Source organism: Crassostrea angulata, chromosome 10, assembly GCF_025612915.1.
Source record: "Crassostrea angulata isolate pt1a10 chromosome 10, ASM2561291v2, whole genome shotgun sequence".
NCBI classification, from domain to species: domain Eukaryota; kingdom Metazoa; phylum Mollusca; class Bivalvia; order Ostreida; family Ostreidae; genus Magallana; species Magallana angulata.
This window is the reverse complement of record NC_069120.1, coordinates 21013043-21040024: the sequence shown is the minus strand read 5'-3', so window position 1 is coordinate 21040024 and position 26982 is coordinate 21013043. Positions and strand designations below refer to the sequence as shown.

Here is a 26982-nt window from a genome sequence, read left to right as displayed (position 1 = left end):
AATAACGGCAATCCCGGTTTAACCTTAGGCTAGATCTATTTTGGGGTTATCAAAATTTTCTCCCAATTTTCGGAAAATTGGACTTTCGGTTTATGTTTTTCCCTTACATAACAGTAGGCTAGATATATATAGGGCGCATGAACTGACTTTTAAGATAGGTTAAGCGCGTTTCCGTTTGAGAGGTAGGTATTGTATCCCAGACTTGAAAAAAATGTTTTATTAAAATTAGTTTTGAAAATTTAATCTTCATTGTATTTTCCGACGTGAAAGCAAGCGATTACAAACATTACAAGAAAACATTATTCTGATCAAATTTTATAATTGATAAGAAAACCAATTTGGGGACCAATTTTCTCTAATTCTAAAAACATCTTACTTTGCAAAGTTTTAATTACTTATTTGGTCGGCCGGTGGTCGAAATAACGACAATCCCGGTTTAACCTTAGGCAGTAGATCTATTTTGGGGTTATCAAAATTTTCTCCCAATTTTCGGAAAATTGTACTTTCGGTTTATGTTTTCATGAACAGGGACTGATGAACTGACTTTTAAGATAGGTTAAGCGCGTTTCCGTTTGAGAGGTAGGTATTGTATCCCAGACGATAGCATGTATGTAATATACATCTACGAGCTAGGCCTACTGTATTTTATTTAATTTACTTGTGCCTTTGTCAGTGGAAATGTCATTAGAGAAAATGGCGGGATGCTAAAACAAAAGCATGTTTCATTGTGTCCTTTGTAGTAAATGCAATTAGTTTATGTAATTAATCAACACTATTTAATGTTAATGTAATTTAATGATCTTTGACCGGATCCTAACTGGGGCTCTAAGAGGGGTTCAATGTATAAATACATTTGCGCTTGACGCCGTTCGCCCCAGTTTCTGTTTCGCCCAAGGTCCGTTCGCCTTATTTTGATACAGGATTAATGTAGTTGTATATTTTCATACTTGTATAATTCACTGGCGTCGGAAGCAAATTGAAAGTGGGGGGGGGAGGGGGTGGGGAGCTAGACTGATCCTCAGAAATATTGAGAGAAAAAACCTAATTCCCAAAATCATAAAATCCTAATCCCGGGGGGGGGGGGGGGGGGGGGGGGGGGAATTATCCTATAAATCTTTCCAGCTATAACATTTTTTTCCCCAAATCATAGAAATCCTAATCCCTTCACGATAACTGCGCGGTAATGCTCTCTTGCAGGGCAAATTGATACACTTGCCGAAAATTTAGTAGGTAGATAATTAAATGACTTAAATGATACAATTGACGTTACGTCATATTTCACCAAACCGTGCCATTTTGCCCTGCAAAAGAGCAGTACCGCAGTTACCGTGAAGGGGTTAATTAGTCTGGCAAACGGACTCGAGTGAACAGGTAGATAGGGCGAATGAACCCACTACCAAGATAAGGTACGTAGATTCTTAATTATACAAATCATGATCACTGGACCAATACTGGGGTTCTAAGATGTGCTCAAAGTTCAACGACCTCAGACACATAAAGTGATATCGACCTCGCAAGCTCAGTTGATGTCACTTTCTGTGTCTTCGGTCGATATCACTTAACATGGGTCCATATAACCACATATCGACCTACAAAAATGTCCATAATTGTATGATTTTGACCTCTTAGGTCATGTACTGATGAATATAAAGTTCTGTTTCTTCTAGATAGTTGGATATGAGTTAATCAGAGAGGTAGAAGTTAATCAATCATATACATATAATAATTTGTGTTTGTTAAACCGTGACCCCTGGAGCAATGCTGGGTCTCCAAGAGAAGTTCAAGGTATAACAGAGAAATATATAGGGAAATGTTTAAAGATATTCTTATTTATAATGCTTCATTTAGCTACATTACTCTGTAAGCATTTTCATGCATACAAATTACCAACATATATCCTCATATCAAAGTCACAAGTCAAGAGCATTTTTCACTTTTGACATTCATTTATATACAGTTTCTTATACAATTTTGTCATCGTTGATTATACCTTTATTGAGGCCTAAGAGAATAAGATTGTCCATTTGATGGACCTTAGATCTAAGGTAATGAGTGCTTGGAATTTTTGTGAGTTTCTCAATATCTTTAAAGAGTTAAATATTAAAAAAAGAAGATGGGTAGAATGCCCAAACAAAGATGGATAAGATACATGTACTGTAAAATAAAAATATCAACAAATCTGATAAGTCTTTAAAACATCATTCAAAACAATGTATATTTTACATAAAATCGATTTGTAACCCTTAAATATGTTCAGTACTTGGAATATGTTGATTTAAACTGGGGAATGCTTATAAAAACTCAAAATTGTGTCATTTTTTAGAACTTTAATGCCTTTTCTTTTTTAGAGTGGGTCAGTGCGCCTTATTTTTTTCATGGTCTGAAGGAAAACAAACCAGTTTCAATCAATGAAAACATGGAGAAATTGCAATAAATTGGATCACATTTGGTCATGTCTGAATAGTGTGCATGTCCACTACTTTAAAGAGAGTCTTGATGCGACCATAAAAACGCATGCAATGAATGCGATGCTCTCATGCAATGTATGCGATAGCTTAATTGTGTGAAGCCGTAAAATATTGATTGCAATGTGTTGTAAAGTGCTCGTGCTTCAACTGTGAAAGGGTTTAAACAACATAGATGATATTTTAAATACTTTAATTACTTTTATTCATTTTTATGGATCATAATATATTTCATGATTGCAAGCTGATAGACCTATATGTATAAACAGTTAAAGCTGTCTCTGTTGATTCATATTCATGAGCTACATGTATGAAGGTAGCTAGCACTGCAAAAAAATTCATGTAACCCTCTCATGCCGCTTTTATATTTTTTCTGTGATGCTGGCAACCCTCATACCCATGCACATGAATCGTCAAAGAAAGCATATTGTTGTTTACATTATTGTAAGTTTAACCACTGGTACTAGCTGCTGCTCTCGTTGGAGTGAACTCTTACTGTTTAAACACTGTTTTGGAAATAGTACGTGTATGCGTTTGTGTGACGAACTTAACAAAGTGAGGGTTTCCATTTCAGCAGCGGCTGCTCCTGATGGAGGCAGAAAAAGATATAAAGTGTGGCTTTTGTCACCTTGGAGTTGAAGCGGAACCAGTCTGTGGCAAACTACATCATGACAACAAAAATACTTCGGCCCATCACAAGTGCATGGTAGGTTGAGTACACAATGAGTACCTTGACGTTGTGTGAAATACCATGACATTTATGTGTCAGAGTCTGTTGTTTAAATCCCATGCGTCTTGTCATTTGATGCGGACAGTCATACAGAATGTCAGAGGTCGAATCAGGATGTTCAAAAATGACAAATGATGTTGCATAACACTGCTGTACTTTATCCTCGCACCTCTCTCCAAAATAATTAAATATTTTGTGTTTTACTCTGTTTTGTGTCATATTAAATAATCATTTATGAAATTTGGAGACATGTTGATTTAAAAGTATTTATATTAAAGGGACATGGTGATGCACAAACCCATGATTATAAGCAAATATCGAATTTTTACATGATTTCCACATATAATATATCACATATTTGAAAAATTACGGTTTTCAACAGTAAATAAATTAAATTAAAAAGAGAAAAAAAGTGTTCGACCAATACAAAAATATTGAGTTTTCCTCCCACTTCATAGCCACGTAAGCACAGGTGAATTTAAATACTGCAGCGCGGCATACATCATGAGCAAGAAACCTCTTATTGAAACATGATGTCTTCAAGAACTATTATATATTTATTTAATAGATGCATTCTCTATTTATGCATATTTCTTACCACTGACATGGAAAGGCTTCAAATTCAAATTCTTTTTTCAGTTTGTCAAACCAAATGTAACTATTTTTAGACAGAAATCGCCATCATGTGACCAATGTCCAAAACAACTTGGTTTGTTTACATGTACATATTACATGTCCAGATGAGTTTTAATGACTTGTAAATTCATAGGTGATAGCGTATGATGCGTAAAACCTTCCGTATGATGAAATTTTGAGTAACTCTTCTTATTTCCGTTGTCATAAAAAGTAACACATTTATTTTGAGTCACCATGCCACTTTAAAGCAATAAATTCATTTTCAATAAAGCTATTTTTTTCATTTATTTTTTTTAATTGAAGCAATATTCAGCTGATCTTGTACAGTACAAGTTTACAAGTTTTGGAGGATTTGAAATCAACAAAGTTGAAAAAGAGATACGCAGAGGCAATAGATTGGTAAGTCATTGTAAAAATCCTAAGACTTCATTTAACTCATGTAGTAGTTGGGGCTATATGGACCGCGGATATCGGCCTGGGTAGCTTAGTGGTAGAGCTCCTGACTAGAGTTGCAGGGATCCTGGGTTCGATTCATGGTCCAGCCGTATGTTTTCATTGTATTTATATACTCATTCCTCCTTTCCTACTACAGATGGAGCCGTGGCCTTCCTTGTTCAGGCATATAAATATAATATATAAGTCTTGACAATGTGAACTTGTGTTGGCTCTTCAGGGTCGAAGACTATTTAAGGAGGGAGGAATGTAGTAGTTGGGGCTATATGGACCGTGGATATCGGCTTGGGTAGCTCAGTGGTAGAGCTCCTGACTAGAGTTGCAGGGATCCCGAGTTCAATTCCCGGTCCAGCAATGTTTTCATTGTATTTTCTTTCTTACTACACTCTCATGTTCACATCATTGTAAAGACAGCTACTGTCTAACTTAGTGAAACATGTAAATGAAATAAATGTGATAATTATTGTTTATTTGATTGTTAATTACTTTCTTGTATGATTTATCTTTTAGCCACTGTCAGGTTTAATGTTTCCGTAAATATCACTAAGGTATCTACACACTGTTAATTTTTTTTGTAGAAATGCTCTATTTGCAAGACTGACAAGAGTAGACAGGGAAAATGGCTGGGTGCTACAGCTGGTTGTGCTATATCCAAATGTTCTAAAACCTTCCACTACTACTGTGCCAAGTTGGATGATGTGGCCATCACAGAGCGCAGTAAAAACTCTACAATTGTTATGTACAGGTAAATGAAAAGCTGTGAAAAAAAGACCTATATGTTTTTAGATAGAAGTCAATGCCCAGCAATTTACCAATTGCAAAACAAAACTATTACTTCCCTCAACTGAATGCCTCCCAGTATAGCAAGTAATTCTGAGAGGTGCAACAATTGGGGATTGTTCGAGATTATTGTGTAGTTTATAAATGACTCTAATTTTGGGCATTTGGTATCGACCATTAAATACCCCAAAATTTGCACCCCGGCCACCACAAAACCCTCCCACTTTGTAAGAGAGATGATCATTGTAATGAAAGTAAAAAATATCAAACTAAGCAATGAATTCTGTAGTGATTATATTGTCTAGAAGCTGATAACATGCCTTTGTAAAATTTAAGTAAAAATTGGCCAGTACATAATAAATTAGGTAATTTTTAAAGAATGGACATGCATACAGAAAAAATACAAATGTACATCCCCTGTTTTCTCTTGTCTTTATGCATCACATATTGAATTCAGAATAAATTTTTGAAGAATGGAATATCTTCAAATCACTCTCATCTATGACTTTAATAAATCTGATTTATTTTCTCATAAATAGTGTGCCATTATATAACCTAGTACTATGATTATGTATAAAAACTGAGTGAATACAGTAAAACTTGTTTAGTACGAACACGGATATAGCGAATTCTCCCGTTAAGTTCTTATCAAATCTTTGCAAAATTTATTTAACGGTTATAACGAATTCGGATTTAATGAGTTTACGGATATAGCGAACTGATTTTGAGTCCCGTTGAGCTGAATAATTAACGAAATTTAACCTTTTAATAACTTTTTTTTTTTCAAATTAAAATGTTCGCACTACCATATAACATAATAATTTGAATGAATTTATTTTCATATAAATTTTTTAATTCACAATCCGATTATTAAAGATATCAAAGTAATGTATTTTTATTTTAAGCCTCGATTAGCAAAAATTGTAGTCTGGTGAAAGAAAACATGAATATAGTGAATTCGCTATTGATATTATTACAAATTTGTTATATGGATGTAACAAAGTAATTCCATTGGTTCCTTCGCTATAACCAAGTTTTACTGTACTGTGATATGTACATCAAGTAAAAAATAGGGGATTGCAACAAAGTGTAAATTAACTTTGGTTTTATTTACAGAGTGTTCTGTGGAGCTGACCATTATGAGCAATTTAATAAAAATCTAAATAAAGGTGAGCGCTTAATATATATTTTTAATGTGCCCCTGTCAAAGGCAATGTCATAATTACATGTACCAGTATATAAGGCTTTGCTCTAGCTCTGGGCTACATATAGTCATCGATTTGTCTGATTTCATATTTTGGAGCTTTTTTCCATTCCCTTACACCAAATTGCATGCCAGTGGTTAGACAATGTGCAGTGCCTAGCTTGACCAATTTTTTTTAATTTTATCAAATGTCACAGCCAATATTTTGTTTCAAAGTACAGCACTGTTAACATTTGTTCACATATGCATTGTCTTTATTGTAAAATCAGTGTAATCATGAATCAAAAATTGAATGAGCTTTAAGGTCAGACAACACGTTCTTCGAGCATCTTTTTTGTATCGATCTCCTCAAAATAAAGAGTTCCAATAAAAAATATTAATTTTATAATTATTTTTCAAATGATTAAAATTTACTTGTATATGGTTATATGTCTAGATGGCTGAGTGGTTAGAACTGTGGCCGCTCATTCCTAGAAGCGTATAGGTTCTAGAGGTCTTGAGCTCAAAGCCTTGCCCCGGCCGAGATAGAGCCAATATAGTGAATTTCGCTGTGCTCTATATTTATTTATTTTTATATCAGCAATTCAAGTGTATTTTCAAGAAGATTATATAGAAAATTGCATACTCTAGTATTTTGCAGAAATGCCTGGTAAGGTACCCTAATTTTTTGCAGGAAAGCTTATCAAAATAGTAGTAAACCAGTAAAAAATTCCTGGAAAAAGTTATATAAAATTGAGGAACGTATCGTCTGACCTTAAATAGAGTTCTAAAACATTTTTTTCAGCTTGTAGTTTCCTGAATTTACATATATTATGACACATTAGAATTTAAGCCAAAGTAGTAAAGATCATTATCTACTCAATATGGGCTTTGAAAATTCTAATGCTCCAGGCATATATAATTATATTTTTAAAATCTTCCTGAAAACACAAAAGTACACGTATTAAGCGACCTACCCGGTAATTGGAAAGGGTTCTATACCTGTTAACAAAATATTAGTTATTGATGTATATATGTAGATTATACAAATGATAATTTCAACAATATATCAAAGGAAGCTAGTAATCCTCATATGCTTCCTTCTACACCACACATCATCATCATTGTATAGCTATTGTCTAACTATATAATAACAGCTACAACTTAAATCACAATTTCATGGAATAATTATTCCAAGTTTTTAATAAAAAGAATCTATTTTGCCTTTGGTACTTCACACTTTTACTGTTTCTGTTGTAAGATATGTTTAAAATGTTTGATATTAACAAATGTATCGGGCTTGCATTTAAAACTATGAAAAATTGCAGATTGCACACGTATTAGACAGCAAAGCTGAAATATTATTGCTACATGTATTAAGTTAACATGTGTGACTCTCATACTTTACTGTGGTTTCATTAATATTCAAGGGCATCAATTTTCGTGGATAAAGTGAAAATCACAGTTTCAAGGATACGTAAATTCGTGGCCAATGACCCTATCAATACAAAATGTTAATAAAAATTGCATTTCAATGAACATTTAATTTCGTGGATCAACTAAACAACGAAATCCACGAAAATTGGTATGCAACGAATATTGATGAAACCACAGTATATTGAGTCTTAATAGCTCAGTGGTTAGAGCACTGGCTTGGTGTGCCAGGGGGGCCTGGGTTCGAGTTACATTTGGGTCTCATTGTGGGCACCATTGTCAAAGGGGTAGCTGATTCATGTACGTATTATTTCTCCGCTACTTGAATTAAAATAAGACTTCAACTTGACGAAGACCTCATGCATATGCATACATTGATACATGTATTTATTTATTGCTGCATGCCTTACAGTTGATCATCTTCAACATACATGTACAGGATGGACTTATTTGATTTGGTGATCTATAACTAATAACAACATTAAAATACTCTCATATTGCATACATTCAATCGCCTTATTGCCAAATTTTACCCTTAATGATATAGTATTTAAATTGCTTAATATTAAGTAAAATAACCCACCAAGTACAGAATTTATGGTGAATAGAAAACAATTAGCTATCTGTCTTGGGTGAGGTCATGAAAATAATTCTTAAAGTTTGTGCTAAAGTTTTATTTAACACACACATGCACTCACTCACAGATACCAGAAAAATATGATTAGTATAACCCACTTTTGTTTACCAATCCACCCGCCAAACTCAACAACCATTTTATGAATGAATGTATGAATGAATAAATGTATGAATGAATGAGTGAGTGAATGAACCAATCAATCAAATAGTGTGAATGCTGGAAAATGAAAACATGAAATATTGAAAATAAATTAATGCAAGTATGATTGAAATCTATGTTTCTGACATTGTATTCTTTATTCCTAATTATAAATCTACACCAGAGCTATATATATAAATACATAAATTAAACCCTCATTAGAGTCATCAATAAACTTAAAAACATTTTATTTGATGATTTCAGGTGCATTAAAAAACCAGCATCAGCATTTAGTAAGGAAATATTCTGAAGAAGAGCAAGGAAGTGATGATGAAGATAATGCAGTACATGCAGAACCAGACAGCCTGAACACACAGTATGATGATGATATTTTAATGATAAGCCAGCTGTCACCAGAAAAAGACATGGATGAGGAAATGTGCAGTACATGTAGCAGCGAAGGGGATGCAATTACAATGTCTGCTAGAGAAAGCAAGAAATCAGAAGAGTCGGCTACACTAAATGTTAAAAAAGTGTCTGAAGATAAACAGAAAACCAAAACTAGCCCTTTGAAGAAAACACTAAGTCTAAACAAACAAAATACATCTAAAGAAGATGATGAGATCGATCTAATTACAGAAATCAGTGGGAATGAGAATGATTTGCAAATTGTGAATGATTCTAGTGATTCTGAGCTGGAAGATCCATTTCATAGCAAGGCATTAGATGTAAGTGACAGGCTGACGGACATTAGAGGTGACAGGCGTCTAATGAATAGGTCACGGAACCCAAGTCCCGAACTGGAGGATTCAGACACAATTGAAAATGAAAATAACAGTGTACTAAAACAGAAAGAGAAAGCCAAAAAAAGCAATGTTGAGGTTGTGAATAAAAAAACAGATGTTAATGTTAAGAAAGGAAATCAGGAGGCAGCTACACAACAGAGGACACAGGTCACAAAAAATGGAAACAAAAAAACCCGAGCAGCAGAAAACCAAACATTTTCAACCCCAAAGAACAACTCCCACGGAAACAACAAAACCTCAAATGGAGCCCAGAGATTCATCACAGCTGAGCTACACATCACAACTTCCCTGTCTTCCATTGATGAAGTTAACACAGAGGACCAGGCTACTAGTAATGGCCAGGGGTATAGTTCTGATGATGAAATGGTTCAACAGACAAATGTCTCCAAGAACTTGTGTAATACCAGAGACAAGAGTAGTCCACAAGTCCTCCCCCACACACCAGGGATAAGTTCAGAGTCGGAATGGGAAGAAATGGCCAAATTTCCCAGTATGTATGATTATTCATAAAGAGACACACTGATATAATAACAGTTTTAACAGCTAGTATGTACCAGGTATATGCATGTATATATGATGACAAATAGAAAGAATATACAGAAAACTCCAGACCTGGAACAATATTGAATTATACTTAATTTTGATGTTGTAAGTAAAATTGTGAAATACTTCTACACTTAAGAAGAGCATTTCAACTTATCAAAAAGAGCGTTTGTAGTACATGTACATGTATTTTTTTTTATCAATGGAACAAATATATATAATTTATAATAATTCTAAAATGGCTTTTGATTCTCAGACTTCTTAAATGTTTGGGAAATGGTTCAAGGAAAAACTTTTATGAGTCGAGTCAAAACAAATTTTCAATTTCAATTATATTTTCTCCTTGTCATTATTCTACTTTTATGGAACGTGATTTAAAGATACTAGTAATCATGTCTCATATTTGATATATGATTTAGCCAGTAATCAAATTTAAGATTTGTTTTAATTTAAAAGCATTTGTGAATTAACTTGTGTTTTTATACCAATTTATAAGCTCGCAAATACATGTAATCAATATATACTAATATTGTTTATGAATAAAATGCAGAATTATTAATGTTGTTTAACCATGTGGGTTTCAGCTTGTGCTTTAGCAATTAGCAGTACAACCAAAGTTTGGCCATCCAAAAAGATCATGATAATCCAAAAGGCCAGGGACAGCTTTGATGTGGAGAATGTTGCTATCTGGACCAGTTCAGAAAGCTTTTCAGATCAACTGACTGAAGACCATCTTCCTCATTTCATAAAAATTATTACAAATATGGTCAGGTAAATTGTTAGCAGTGACTTTTGAAAGAAGGTATTATGGATAAATTTCTTTCATTTCCATTGTTCATGTTTTATCTTCTAGATAAAATTAAGATTACTGTATTACTGGGGTAAGTATATTATTAATTATTTTATTAGAAATTTGCTCTAATTTTGGTTTTAAGGGTCATTAAAATTAAATATGAAAGTAGAATACTTCCTTTACTCGCTACTTCTGTTTATTCAAACAGGAAATTATTATGCTTACTCTGGCATTTCATGTCTGATTTACAGGAAGAGAAAGTTTAAGAAGCTTGGGGATTTGTTGACAGAAACCAATTGTCAGCTTAATCAGATGGAATCAATTGAACTTCTGCTAGACCTTCCAGAACAAATTGTGAACAAAATCAGGTCCTCATTTCTGAGTGAAGTAAGGAATGAAAATGTCAATGGAGAAGAGGTCCTCTTCATGGATGCCAAATTAAATACTCTGTTTTTAAAGTTGAACGACACTGTGGACAGAACATGCAAGATACGGAACAGACTTCTTCCAAATGCCAAAGAATCATTGGGCCACCTGTATGAATGGACAGATGCTACAACTGTGTCGACTACCCCTTTGAGCCAATCAGATTCTGAATTTGAATGGAAAGGAATCTGTGATTGGATGAATCGGGAAGGTTGGAACCAATGTGATTCATACTTTTATCCATCAGATGACATTTTTCTTGCATCCAATGAAAACCAGGGTATAAAAAAATTAATACAGAATCAGTCTGAAAGAGAAGGCCAGGCCCTTAATAGGAAAGTGTATTTTGTCAAAGCGATGAAAGACTTTATGAAAAGTATTACTTTTATGTTTCTTCAAGAACTGATTCGTTCTGCTTGTGCTGACACTAAACACTCTCTCATAATTTGTCCTGCGACTCAAAATGCCAGCAAAGAGTCTCTTGTTCCAGCAGATCTTGGGAGGGAAACCGTTGTTCAGATCATGAGTGCCTTCAAACCATCCATTAAGAGAGGTATATCCATTATTGTCATCAGTCTGAGTAACCAAACTCCAAGGAGGAAGACTGTAGGTACGTGTTGATGATTTTGGTCTTTAAGGAGGCTGGATGGTCAACAAATTAACCATCAACTCTGCCTTAAACTTTTAAACATGATATTTTTGGTCATAAACTATCATTTAAGGAGGCTGATTTGGGGTTTTTTTGCGGAAAAACTACAATAATAAAACTCTTCATTTTTTAGCCATATGTCATTTAAACCAATTCTAGCTACTTGCAAAGTTTTAAGAAAATCGACCGTCTTGTTCTTTTTAGGGACCATCTCAAAATAGAGGTACATTTACTAGAGGAATATATAGGAAACTGTCCTTTTCTGCACTTCGAAGCAGATGAAAAAAAATACTACAATAGCTTTTTTTCTCAAATTTTTATATATGATTGGTATTTTCATTTTCTACCTTATATGTAAAAAATACTAAATTCTACCGTCTTGTTTTTGGTGGGGGCCATTTCATAATATTTAAATGCACCAAATTTTGCTATATATTTGGAGCATTACAATTGAAGATTGGTAAAGTGGATTTATTAAAAAAAATCAGAAAATTTTCCTCTAGGAAAGCATAATTCTGTGTATAAAATTTCAATGGTCTACAATTTTTTCTTTTTAGCTCACCTGAGCTGAAAGTTCAAGTGAGCTTTTCTGATCACATTTTGTCTGTCATCCGTCTGTCCGTAAACTTTTCACATTTTGAACATCTTCTCAAGAACTACTGGGCCAATTTCAACCAACTTGGCACAAATCATCCTTAGGCAAAGAGGATTCAAAGTTGTGAAAATTAAGGTCCACACCCCTTTTCAAGTGGAGATAATTAGAAATTAATAAAAAATTTTGAGAAATTTTCAAAAATCTTCTTCTCAAGAACCATTAAGCCAGGAAAGCTCAAACTTGTGTGGAAGCATCCTCAGGTAGTGTAGATTCAAAGTTGTTAAAATCATGACCCCCGGGGGTAGGGTGGGGCCACAATTGGGGGTCAAAGTTTAACATAGGTATATATATATATATAGAGTAAATCTTTAAAAATCTTCTTCTCAGAAACTAATCAGCCAGGAAAGCTGAAACTTGTGTGGAAACATCCTCTGTTAGTGTAGATTCAAAGTTGTGAAAATCATGACCCCCGTGGGTAGGGTGGAGCCACAGTTTGGGATCGAAGTTTAACATTGGAATATATAGAGTAAATCTTTAAAAATCTTCTTCTCAAGAACCATTAAGCCAGGAAAGCTCAAACTTGTGTGGAAATATCCTCAAGTAGTGTAGATTCAAAGTTGTGAAAATAATGACACCCCCGGGAGAAGGGTTGGGCCACAATGGGAGGGGTTCAAAGTTTTACATAGGAATATTTAGAGTAAATCTTTTAAAATCTTCTTCTCGGAAACTAATCAGCCAGATGATTCTTTATAATTGTTAAGACTTTGGCCACAGGACAATTCTTCGGCGTCACAAGAAGGTTCAGAGTTTGATGTAGGTTTATATCCCATATATAAACAATTGTTAAGGATTTTTTTAAGAACTGCAATACTCAACATGTGATATGACTATAAAATCATCCTGTTAGAAAAGGGACTAATGATTATAAACATAAGAATATCCAGGGGGAAAATGGATTTTATTTTTACAGGATCTACATGTATTATTGTACATTGTCCAGATAGTTTGTATTATGACTCCATTAAGCTGATTTTATCATACCTATTGTTCCTCAGCTGAGCGATGTGGCCCATGGGCCTCTTGTTCTTTTATGGTATTTCTTATAACGTACTCCTACAAAGCTTGATTTTATCAATACGTCATAACAGCGCAATGGCAATGCTCTCCTACCGCACAACGGAAATATTTTTATCTGTATTTTGTTTATTGTGTTCAATTTTATAAATGACATCTTAAAAATTTCATAAAAATATCAATCCACTGTATTATACTAGAATGCGCAAAAACATGCGCATTAAAAACTAGAGTCGGCCTCCTTTATAAAAGAAAAAATCCAAGTACTTCAGCTTCAAAATTTGAACATTTTTCTATATCTTTATTCAGAGCTATTCATCTAAAGGAGGTAGACATACATTAGACTAAAATGTCCATGGCTATAATCAAACCCTTTTTATTATGGCTCTCACTGTTGATACATGTATATAACAATTATATTAGTTAATGTCAATCACTCACTGGATCATAATGTCAGTCCAAGGTTAATTTAAAGTCAGTTAGAAAATTATCAAGAAGGTTTCAGCAGTAATGAAACAAGTCAATGTGGCTATAATCGTGTCTTCATATACTGTGGTTTCATTATTATCTTTTGGCAAAGCATACCTAGTTTCAAGAAACTGCACTTAAATTCAGTTAACATTTTGATACCATGAATCAGCCCAACAAGGACTGTGCATGCATGAAAATTATCATTCTAATCAACAAAATATTGATGAAACCACAGTATTTTCAAAGCAACAATTTCTTCTGACTGTGACCCATAAAAGTAAAATGCTGCATTAGCACTACTGAAAACGACCTAGATATTTACAGTTTTTTTTGTTTTTGTTTGAAGGTCAGATGCCAGCAACATCTTGTGAGGATGAGATTACCGTCTGTCCAGTGGTAGAACCGGTGAGGAGTGATCGAAAACGTAGAGCAGTAGCTACAAAATCCACCACACCACAACAGAAACGCAAAAAATAGCTCCAAATTTGTTATTAAAACTATCAACACTAGTCATTTCATGCTATTCTTAAGTGAATTAACATTTGAGGCATGATTTTCTTGAAAAATTTCAATGACTCCCTTTTCATTCAGTATGAATTTTTTGGAAGCATTTCAAATGACCATGCAGTTGTTGTAAGCATCGGAGTGAAAGTACCGTAATTCTGACATCATGTTTAAGGCAGTACTGTTTGGTTTTAGATGATTCACAGTTTAGTTCAAACATGATACATGTATTGGAATTTGGAGTTAACCAATTTATCAAATTGTATTAATCAATATCATACCACACTGTATGATACTGTAGGTAGTACATAACTCAGGGATGTACATCTACATGCCTATTTATATTTTTTACGATTTATTCAGTGTGTGCATGTGTATTACCCACTATGACTTTTTTTTAACATGTTTTATTAATAAACTACAGTGTAAAACAGTGAAGTCATACTAAAAAGTTGCAAACTAAAATCCCACCATGTATCATGATCCTATGACTAACAAACGGCAGCGGTTGAAAATCTCATGCATCAAGTCACAGTTCACCAGTTTGTTGACAATCGTGAGAAAATCATGACAATTTTTTCAAATTTAAAAACTTGTGTGCACAATTTGTTACGAATGTGGAGACTAAGGACAAATGACAATTTTTATATTTTTTGTAAATTGACATAGACCTGTAATTCATACTTTGTATTTCAATATATCTCTATGAACTTTAGACCAGTGTATATTTTATTAATCATGTTGGCATTTAATGAAGGACTCAGAATGTGTTCATGTAGGTGTTCATGTATTTTATGTAATATTCAATCTACAGCCAAATGATTCTTGGTACATGTATATTATATCAGGTTGTCAAAAGTCAGTGTACGTATTTTTTTTTTTAATTCAAATTTATATTTAATAAAAAATCAATCTACAGCAAAAAGATTCTTGTTATATCAGATTGTCAAAGTCATTATTTTTTTTTACTAGTATTTTGCATTTGATAACTTATTATAAGTAATAATCCTTTATGACTAAGTTTGAATTGGGCATGGTCATGATGTGAACTACAAGTTTTGATGCCCAAAATTTGAATGTTAATTAAGTTGAAATTTTATACAGCTTTGTCCTTTTGATTTAATGTTTAGCAGAATGATGCTTTTTAGAAAAATTGTTTGATTTTCTTAATTTTTATGCCCCCCTTCGAAGAGGGGAGGGCATATTGCTTTGCTGCTGCCTGTCGGTCGGTCGGTCCACCAACAGTTTCCGTTCATTTTCTTCACAGAGGATGAACATATTGAAATGAAATTTGGTATACAGATTATCATGATAATATCTAGGTCAAGTTCGATATTGGGTACGATCGAGCAATTTTCGACAGTCATGGCCCTTGGACGTAGAAAAATTCTAGTTTCTTTGCAGTTTTTGCTCATTTTCTTCACGGAGGATGAACATATTGAAATGAAATTTGGTATACAGGTTTATCATGATAATATCTAGGTCAAGTTTGATTTTGGGTATGATAGAGCAATTTTCGACAGAGTTATGGCCCTTGGACTTATTTGAAGTTTACGTTCATTTTCTTTGTGGATGTTTCCAAGGGATGGGGGGCATAAGTGTTTCACAAACATCTCTTGTTTTATTTATCTGTAGTCAAGTTGAAGGAGGGAGTTATTTGATATTAAGTTAATTTGCAACAAGCATTGCAAGCTTTATTTACACCCAAAGTGTTTGAATTTGCATTTGCATGTGTATTTTAACACATGTATAAAGATACCAATTTGTCAGAAAAGAGTTCTGTGTTTTATAATGAAAAAAAAAACCCAGTTGGGTAACTTATAAAAATATGTTTGTTTAAGATAATTAGAAATTATTCTATTTAATTTGTTGTTAAATTCTGTTAAAAGATAGGACTACATGCTACATGTGCATGAAGTTTCAGAAGGCTTGATGGGCCTCACGACTTTGAACCTTTCTGAAGTTGCTATTCGTTGCCTGGAAACGTATATTGTTCTATTGTAGCTCATGAAACATGAATATTTTCATGGCTAGGAGTTCTTATATAGATATTTACAAGTAGTTGAAGCCCCGTTTATCTTTTTGGCATAGAATTTTGTTACTTCTTTGTTAAGGATATTTCAGTGCATGGGACACACTGCTGAACAATTCGACTACAAATTTATTAAACAATATTTACATTTTCAGCTGCCATTGTCTGTGATAACATTACGATTCAATTTTGAACCCTAAAACCCGATAACTTCATACATGTAAAACATGAGCGACACAAAATGGGCGTGTATTACAGCATAACCGAGACAGTATTGGCTGCGCCGCGTAGTGCTTCATGAAAAAATATTGGTTTTAAAAATGTTGTTTTAAAGTATAAAAATTGGAAACAATATAATTATAAGTAATAAGGAATCATTCTTTGAATATTATGAGGTGATAATTCCGGTTGGAGCGTGGTCAAATCTATCATAAAGCCCTTACTCTGTGTTTTAAAAAATCCTATTCTTTTTGGGCAACCATCATATTTGAGACACTTTTTAAGCTGTTAGACCACATTCATTTAGCTTTAAAATCTGCTCCAACATGTGTTTAACTCATCAACTTTAAACCAAGTAGCTATGAATAATAATTTCATAGCATTCATTGATGCCTTTTAGCTCACCTGAGCCAAAGGCTCAAGTAAGCTTTTCTGATCACAATTTGTCCGTTGTCTGTTGTCGTTGTCGTCGTTGTCGTTGTAAACTTTTCACGTTTTCATCTTCTTCTCAAGAACCACTGGGCAGATTTCAACCAAATTTGGCACAAAGCACCACTAGGTAAAGGGGATTCAAGTTTGTTCAAATGAAGGGCCACGCCCTCTTTAAAGGGGAGATAATTGAGAATTATTGAAAATTTCTTGGTATTTTTCAAAAATCTTCTTCTAAAAAAGTATTTGACCTGAAAAGCTCAAATTAAAATAAAAGCATCCTCAGGTAGTGTAGATTCAAGTTTGTTCAAATCATGGTCCCCGGGGGTAGGGGGGGGGGGGGGCACAAGAGGGGGATCAAGTTTTACATAGGAATATATAGAGACAATCTTTAAAAATCTTCTTCTCAAAAACTATCAGGCCAGAAAAGCTCAAATTAAAGTGGAAGCATCCTCGGGTAGTGTAGATTCAAGTTTGTTCAAATCATGGTCCCTGGTGGTATGGTGGGGCCACAATGGGGGAATGGATTTTTACATAGGAATATATAGAGAAAATCTTTAAAAATCTTCTTCTCTAAAATTATTAGGCCAGAAAAGCTCAAATTAAAATGGAAGCATCCTCAGGTAGTGTAGATTCAAGTTTGTTTAAATCATGGTCCCCGGGGGTAGGTTGGGGCCACAATTTAGGGGTTTCAAGTTCTACATAGGAATATATAGAGAAAATCTTTAAAATCTTCTTCTTTAAAACTATTCGGCCAAGAAAGCTCAAATTGGCATGTAACCATCCTCAGATAATGTAGATTCAATTTTGTTCAAATTATGGTCCCTAGGAGTAGGGCGGGGCCACAATGGGGGATAAATTTTTATATAGAGAGAAAATCTTTAAAAATCTTCTGGGAAAGGTTTCGGTCCAAAACTGAGTACTTAGTGTGAAAGCACAGGTTATGCAGATTTAAGTTTGATTAAACCATGATTCCCTAGAGAAAAGTGGGGCCATGAAATGGGGGGGGGGGGGTATATAGGAATAGAGAAAAATCTTCTTACAGGTACAACAACAAAAGGGGCTTGGTTTTTACAAAAAAAAAGAGGTGGTTAAGAATTGGCAGATTTTCAATTTTTTTTTTTAGCAAGATCTACTGTACTTAGTTGTCAAGATATTTTGATATAATGCTAATTTGATCAGAATTAAGGCAATTGTTGCTCAGGTGATGTGGCCCCTGGGCCTCTTGTTGTACTGTTGGTGTTGACTTTGTATTGTCGATTTCTTGATCTATTGAGACTTCAGCTTCCTTGAGAGAAGTAGATTACTGTGACACACTTTTGTGTAAAGATATAATGAGGTTGTAAGATGCTCAACTAACAAAGTTGTAAGAAACCCAGCTAAGAAATTTTGATGACCATAGGCCTTCGAATATCAAATATTTAACTTACTACCAAAGATATGGCGAAGTGACGTTGATATAATGATTTGATATATGAGGATGTTTGCATAGTAATATCACGAAATATAGCACGTATTCTTGAGAAGAAGTCTAGACATGGTTCCCTTTATATTTCCATATTTATTTTTTAACTCCGTCTGGGGTCCCAGTATTGGTCCAATGGAAAACTATTTGATACTGTAAAAATAATAAATTGGACCAAGCAGCTTTAAAAATCAAATTGTAACATTGCAGTACATGTACTAACAAAACAGATTTAAACATCCCCCATGCATTTCTTCGAAAGTTTAACCTTCATGTTTTCCCTCTTGGGGCCCAGGTATTGGTTGGTGGTAACTGGGACAAAACCAAACGGTTCCCTTTTCTAACCATTCCCATGATGCATTATGGTTTGTTTTTCGTTTTCCCAAAAATAAATTATTTTATTTACTTTGAATATTTCTAACTTTGAAAGGAGATCCATTCTGGTGGTGTATTTTTCTACAATGCTAGTAGCTAACTTCATAAAAGGCATTTTTATGATTATTTTAATAACTTTAAAAAAATTTAATATAAATAAATTTGATCATTTAATAACATCAAATGAAAGAGCCCCACCCACGGTTACCCCGGTGTTATGTGTAACGCAGCAGTAAATCACCATCTGGGCTAAGTTCTAAAGGGAACGAACTTTCTTCAATTTTATGTCAAACAACACAACCATTCTTGATGTGTTTAGGGTATATTTTTTATGCTTTGATCTACTATTACTCACTATTATGTTATTTTGGATATCACTGAATTCACTTCTTGCTAACTATTCAGCTTTTTTTTCGGCTGATACGCCAGAAAACCCGGACAACACAAAGATCTCCATTTTACTTGTTGTCCATAGTTGTCTTTATTTCTTCTTTCACTATATAGGCCTCTAAGGTGAACTGTATTTTTCTTTGATCTTTAATTCTTTACTACCATACTTCTCTAACAAGTGTTAATACAGTGTATGTCTGCAAAAACCAGTTCATTATAGAACGGATTACACGATTCTCAAAGTACAGTAGCTCGATTTTGTAGCCATTGGTAAAGGTGGGGCACTATGAAAAGCCCAACATCAAATTTATGACGTCCTTTCTTTTTGAAGTTGATTTTTCCGTACATAACAAATGATATTATATATAAATAGTGCCTGTTTGGGAGGGTAACTGTTGAAATTGACACCCCGAGAAACCATCGTCAATTTCAACAGTTACCCTCCTAAACAGATACTACTTAATTTATTATACTGAATGTCTTAATTTTAAAGAAAATTTTACTGCTTTTATACAGAAATAAAGTGAATTCTACGGCGAACCGTACGCGCATAATTTACGCGCATGTAACAATTCGTTGTGTTACCCGTTGCCAAGTGTGTTCTAACGCTGAGGTGTAATAGGACGGATTACCAACTGCGTCTAAACCAATCAGATTTCAGTATTTAACATGAAAGTATAATAAAAAGTTTTAGCCACTTGAGATTAGATTGATATTATGTTGTGAGTTCAGAGTTCTTCTTCCTTACGAATTATTTCGTTCAAACTCATAAACTTGTCAACATATGTTAATGAAATTATTAACCACCTGTCATTTCATATAATTGAAGTAAGTAATCAATTATCCCAAAATAAACACACGAGTCGTTGAGAGACGGAAAATTTTGTTCTGATTATCAAGTGTCGTTTTCCAATTCGTTTCATTTCATATTTTATATATAAGTATAACAACAAAGAAAATAACGAACAAGAGATTTGTACATACGTAAAGCGAAATTTGTTTTAAAATTGTAATTTCTGTATATCAAATTCAAAAGCATTGGCAGTCAAAATTGCAGGGCATATATTAAAATTATATTAAAAGTACTAGTATCTATAAAGGGGGGTAAACATAAAATTCCTATAGAAGGGTAAAGTGTAACGTCTTAATCTTTCAAAACAATGCACGTCAATAAAAAAAAATTCTCATCCGTATACTATATGTTTGAACCGTATCTGATTTAAATAGGGAGCGCCAATGGAGCAGGGGTATTGGCGACTTGTGCATCATCCCTGGTACTGGTACTCTTGCTATTCTTAACTATAGTCATCTGAAAATCAATTTACAGAAACGAGAAAAAGGAAGAATTAATTTTAAAAATATTACAAATAATTAAACACTTTGAAAAATAAGATACAATTTATGAATGGTAGTGGCACTAAATAAGTACACAACATTAAGATTTCAGCATCAATTTTAAAAAATAATTCAGTTCGAATTTCCTCTAACAGTTTTCAAATCCCTACCCATTTTTGATTCAATTTTACAAAAAATTGAAAGATGATAATACAAAAACATTTATGATATTGAACTGCTTATATTGACCTTATTCTGTTGCCATAAAATTTATATAAGGTCAATGATCAAAATTTTGAGATATGATGTCTTTTATCGTTTTTGGGCATTTTTCGATATTTTCATTATTCGTGCCATAAGATTATTTTAATGAATAAGTGAGGTAAAACCAACAGAAAATATGCAAAATTACGTAGACTTAAATATAAAATTTTAACTTCTAATATTAGACTACTGCCAAAAAACTTTTAGCAAAAAACAAAATCTGCAAAATTTAGTCCGAATTTCCTCTGTTTGGCTAAAAGTCAATTTCTGTTTGAGCATAATTCCATAATAAAGTAAAACTATTGAATATTTCGTCAATAATAATTCATTTCATAAACACTTTTTGTGTTTAGAAGAAATCTTACTTATTACATTGAACTTTTTAACAATCGGAATTTGAGAACTCAAACCCTGTGTAAATAACACCCTTAAAGAAGGTTTATTTATGTGTACTATATAATCTCTGGTAGAGGAACACGGCGGCATATGTACATACAATTATAATATGATTGCAACAGAAAAGGTAGAGCAGCTTGCCAGCACCCGGAATGTGACAACAGATCAAAACCAGCTAGACGCCATGTATATTATGCTTCTTTTTGTTTTTGTTATTTTAATGATAAACTGTTAGATAGGAAAATATACCAAGTTCTTAAGGTGTTAAGAGACAGGCGGTGTGAATATCGCCATTTATGCCCCCCCCCCCCCCCAATCTGTAGATTAAATAGCATTTGGCTAAAATTAATTATAAAGCTTGTTAATTAACAATGCGCGACAACGATCGCGGGTTGGTAAACAATAGGTCGTCTAAGTATCTATAAATACTACATTTTAAAGCTGAAAATACTTAGTATATTGCAATATTGCATAGGCGTCGGAACTGGGGGGGGGGGCAATTTCATTGTTTGGGAAAACATTTTTTTTTTGGTAGGTAAGAATTTTTTTTGGAACTACAGGTATACTAAATTGGGATTTTCTTGATTTTGGGAATTAAGTTTTGTTAAGATTTCTGAGGATAAGTCTAGCCCCCTCCCTTTCAATTAGCTTCCGACGCCAGTGTTTTGTACACATTGTAATAAATTGTACGTATTAAATTGTTATTCTTGAATTTGCAAAAACTTAACTGAAAAAAATGTAACTGTAATCGTTAATTATTTTGCATGTCTGAGCCAAACTGGGGCATGTAAAGTCAAGTAAATCTAGCCTTAGTAAAAATGAAAACGTTAATCAGCGTAAGGCTTCTTAGCAATGCTTTCCTACAAGCTTTTGATGACCAAATCTTATAAAATAGTACTACAGCACACACAGCTTTTTAAATTCCAAACTTAAGGAATCAATTTCGCTTAATTTGGTAAAATTTTGTGTAAAATATCCTATGTTCTCCGAATTTCATGAGAGCGGTATTTTTTAAGTTCCGTTTCTTATTCTATTTGATCACCAACAACGAAATTAATTTCTAGCATCTTTATTTCAATTAATGAAATTTTCCGAGAGCTGATTTGAACACATTTAGGAAAGATTAATTGATTCGGAGCAAGTTTGATGATGAGATGTACATATGTATGAAGAAAGCACTATGTTAAACAAAATTCCGAAATTTGTTACAAATTGCGTGCACTATTTCCAGGAGATAACCAAAGGGAAGAAAATCCACTCGAACAAACTCCATTAGGAATACTAGTATTTTTCACCGTTTCCTCGATTGCAGTTACCTTCTCTCCGAAATGCCGTTCATATTTTCTACAATTAAATGACGGTTCTTGTAATAAGTTTGTGTACATTACAGAGTTTGAAAAACATTCGTCATTTTGATGTTCTTTGGTATCAATGGTTAGTTCCAGTGTTTCTAATTCAGTTTCACTACAGTCACACAAAATGTCTACTACATCCTTTACACAGTCAAAATTCTGGGTTTCAATGTCGAGATCGGACTCTTCGCAACAGTAACTATCTGCAAATGAAAAAAAAAATCAAGAGTTTTTAAAGTCTCCTCCAGTGTCAGGTAAAGTTTTAATATACAACACCTGTAAATAACAGTTACCATGTAGGTTTCTCAAATATTCATGAAAATCAAATTGTGAAAACAATAATCTAAAAATTGAAATAGGGATTGACATGATTATATTTACCAATAAGGTGAAACAGATCTTGGTCCAGTACTTTTTTAGGGGTCTGTAGCGATCTGTTTTGTAGGCATGAACAGCCAGGCCCACCGTGTATCATCAGCATCGGTTCTCCAGATGACTCCGCCATTAGCGGGGAAGGCAGCACATACTCAATATTCGTGTTGACATGAAGAGTTTCAAATAATTCAGGTCTTCGAAAGTAATCCATTCTCTATTTTATATATTTTTCTTCACTTGTCAGTCAAGTCGCATCTCTCTGATAAAAAATGTCCTAGATGCAAAGCCCTCTTCTTTAAGTATAGGATTTTTTTTTATTAATAGTTTTATGGTTGATCGGATTAAAGACGGTCTAAGTATAAACAATTTCTTAAACCATATTTATGTCTGGAGGGAGAATGCCTTAACTAATAAATAAAAGAACAAGCACTGTAATTTTTAAGTACAATTTAAATACCGTGAAACGATTAGCTGAAGTGCCGTAATAATGCCCCTCGGACTTGTAATCTAAGCTTGATGAGACTCCGGAAGCGGTATTATAAGCATTATTTATTAAATGAACACAACCACCTGATTCCTTTGATTAGATTAACATATCAGATTACAGCAATAAAGCATAACTTTATCAAAGTACTTTGCAATTATCCTGATTTCCTTTTCATTAATTTCTGTAAATTGTAATTCAATGACACTTTCGGAAAACCAGTCCCAGATCAGTCATAACACGAGCAACAAACACTTCCACAATAGACTTTTAATTTCAAATTTTGGCAGAAACAATATACCCGAAAAGAAAATCGAAGCCTGATTATATAGCTAATTTACAGCTATTGAGAGAGAATATCATGTTGCACAATTTTTAAGCTTTTATGTCACACAACACATATACCATGGATACAGTAAATATATCAATAATATTGACTTACACACACATACCAAATATACCACAATCTTGGTAGTTAATGAGAACAATACATCAATGTTTAAAAAAAAAAGTTAAATTTTGACAATTGTTTGTTTCAAAGATATCAATGTATTCCTATAGATAGAATCGTGGTACAACATTCTACACAATATCAAGATAAATCGACGACCTTTGATGTCCTTACCAGAGTTCACCAACAATCATCGTACTTTCTACTATTCTCACGCAACAAGACGCTAAAAAATAAAAGCTTTACTGAGCATGCCCATAAAAAGTGAATGAATCTCCAAAGACTGCTTCAATACTTCTTGCCACCTTACAGTACATTATAAATACTTTGAAGGGATAATTTACACGAATGTGAATAGATAAAATCTACTGCTATCGTAAGGCCATACATGGAAACTGTTACCGGTATACAGTGAAGTAGAAATGACAGAAGATGGGGGGTTGAGTTTACACAGAAGTGTTTCAGTACATGCTATACAAACGGGGATGATGATCAGCTCAGAAATTTGTCATTAAAAAACAAAAACAAACGAGGGAGGAATATAATCCACGACGCTTTAAGCTAATTGTTCATAAAGGTTAAATGGTGGATAATATATTTATATCAAGTCCACAAATAAAATACGGATCAAACTCCGCTGAATTCGTACCTTTTTATATCATTAAGATGCTCTTTAATAAACCCATGCCATCACATTGCACTTGGTTGTAAATTCGTATAATAGATAAATTAATTTCTTGAATTTCTCACAATTATAGACCAGCTAAACGAACAAAAAGAACATTGCTTTAAATAACAACAACAACCATATATAAATATTTGATCAACCTTCGTTAAAACAGTCTTGATTTAAAAGTTTAAAAAGAAAGCGCAAATACAACGCTATTGTATAAATCTATCAAATTCAAAACTAGTTCTTAAAAGTCAAATGTCCTGCATTTGAATTTTGATTGAAAAAAAACTAAATACATTTTGTTAGATTTTACGCAAGAAATACTCAAATTTGCAGTTAAAATGAAAAATAAAAGACGTGCAATCTTAATATGGTTCGAACAAGTGAACTAACAGACCATCGATATCTTTACATAAAAGTCCACTGTTATGTATACAATGAATTCAAGCTCCTATGAGTATGTGCTATACAACTTAAACAAACCTAAACACCCGATCTGTCATTTTGATTTTGCTTCAAGACAGAACAATATTTTACAGCATTCGTAGCGCAAATATACAAAATCAAATATACATCAAATACACACAATAGGATATCGTATTTTCTTTCTCATCATAACGTATTTCCATGTGACCCATCAAAAAATGACAGATTTGACAAATAAAATGTTTGGGTTTTTTTCCGTTATATGCAATACATCAAGTAAGGCGACGCATTTTCTATACAATGTCTATAGAATCGCACAGCCGCCCTTTTCCTTAAATGGGTTGTCTCCGGGTCTCGGAAATCCTCGGATAAGTACGTCATCCTCTGCATTCTGTTCGCAATATTTCTTGATGTCTCGGACACATTCGGAAACCCTCACCCGGGGTATAGCTGCCTCCAGGCGGAGCTGCTCGGCTACTTTCCGCTGCTGCTGAAGGCCTTCTTGGAACTTGTTCATCTTTACACTTCCTTACGTTCTGTAAGACAATTTATAGTTTTTAAAAATGAATCTCTTTTCATTGGGAAACTTTGTAACATCATATCTTTTAAATTTCTTTACAATGCAAATTAACCCATCCTCTAAAATGTATAAATGTATACATGCGACTGCTATAAATATTAAGAAAAAACAAACAACACAACAGCCACCAAATTTCGTACTTATTAAATATCAATCAGTCAATTAATCCATGGGCTCGTTTCATAAAGGGTCGTACGCCCAGACTTCGCGCTGCGCCGGTGTAAATACGGGACTAGTTCGAATATTTGCGTTTCAATAAAGAGCGCGTCTTTACGTCCGACTAAAGTTAAGCCAACATTTCACGTCCACTCTTAGTTAGGCGTAAGTTCGGACGTAAACATAAGTACTAGGCATAAATAAATGAAACGACGATTGTATTTTATCACTAATGCTATTTAAGTTATATGTATTGTCACATCCAGATACCGAGAATAAACGATTTATACTTTTAATTCTGGAATTTGATTGCCACGGGAGTTTCTCCGGAATTCATGGGCACATGGGGGTTTCTCCCGAATAAATGAGAGAGAGAGAGAGAGAGAGAGAGAGAGAGAGAGAGAGAGAGAGAGAGAGAGAGAGAGAAATAATCAATATAAAAATCAGGGTGCCCTTTTTTTAATTAGCGACATATCTTTCACAAAGCATGTTACATGTAATCAAAGGCCTTCATAATAGATTTATATGTGTTGCATCTTATAAACTTAATTTATATTTTTTCTAAACCATTTTTTTCTTTCTACAACATTTACAATAAACAAGTTAATATCACATTTAGTCATTTAGTAATTACTTTACCTTTTAAAAAATAATTTCATTAAAATTGCTTCCCGAGAAAATAGCTAACATTTTTTTCGTAATTTATATATGAACAGCATATTTTAAACTTGTAGATGCATTAATATTGAATGCAAATAATACTGAAAATTGTTGGCGATTAAACTCACTGATACCAATTCACAATCATAAAATTAATTTGTGTTTCTCTTTTTTAAGTAAAGATATGTTATTGGTACAGGGTTTTTAACTACAAGAATGATAACACATAAGAGTTTAGACGAGTCTGCAATTCAAACTGATTTGATAAATACAAATTATAATTTCTTAATACTGGATACAGAAGGTGTTACTTATTATACATTACATGTATATTGCGCTAAAATACAAAACATCGCGAAATGATTGAAAACAAAAATGCATTGATTTTGTTTTATAACCCCTAAAATTCATTTCAATTGAAATGCGCAATGACAAAGAGCGACAAAGGTCAGAAAATTGGATTTAAACATACAATTCACAATATGACAATTTACACCGATCCAGTAAATTCTAAATTTTCAATATGATAAAAGTAATCAAATAACATATATTTAGGACTACCTAATTACTTAAAATGGTATATCGATAATTCTACTGAGCACA

The 26982-nt window shown here is 33.5% G+C and overlaps 2 protein-coding genes and 1 long non-coding RNA gene across 11 annotated transcripts in view; 2 read left to right on the top strand and 1 right to left on the bottom strand.

The window, feature by feature from the left end:
• The window catches only part of LOC128165290 (mRNA export factor-like), a 105227-nt gene that overhangs the window by 58006 nt on the left and 20239 nt on the right, over nucleotides 1-26982 (top strand). The gene's annotated exons all lie outside the window — the stretch shown is intronic.
• Nucleotides 50-15487, top strand: LOC128165284 (uncharacterized). 9 transcript variants are annotated; one of them, XM_052829676.1, is made up of 9 exons: nucleotides 50-182; nucleotides 3043-3171; nucleotides 4135-4230; nucleotides 4863-5029; nucleotides 6181-6233; nucleotides 8721-9752; nucleotides 10390-10576; nucleotides 10850-11634; nucleotides 14160-15487. In XM_052829676.1, exons 2-9 carry the CDS (start codon nucleotides 3055-3057, stop codon nucleotides 14288-14290), a joined length of 2568 nt encoding a protein of 855 aa, XP_052685636.1. In that variant the 5' UTR covers nucleotides 50-182; nucleotides 3043-3054; the 3' UTR covers nucleotides 14291-15487. The 9 variants fall into 9 exon arrangements, with proteins under 9 accessions (XP_052685636.1, XP_052685635.1, XP_052685632.1 ...); XM_052829675.1 differs by having other exon boundaries at nucleotides 65-182; nucleotides 3040-3171; XM_052829672.1 differs by lacking the exon at nucleotides 50-182 and adding an exon at nucleotides 293-579.
• Nucleotides 22276-24980, bottom strand: LOC128165291 (uncharacterized). The gene is made up of 2 exons (XR_008241040.1): nucleotides 22956-24980; nucleotides 22276-22777 (listed from the first exon to the last, which is right to left on the bottom strand). It is a non-coding gene; the product is annotated as an uncharacterized LOC128165291 (long non-coding RNA).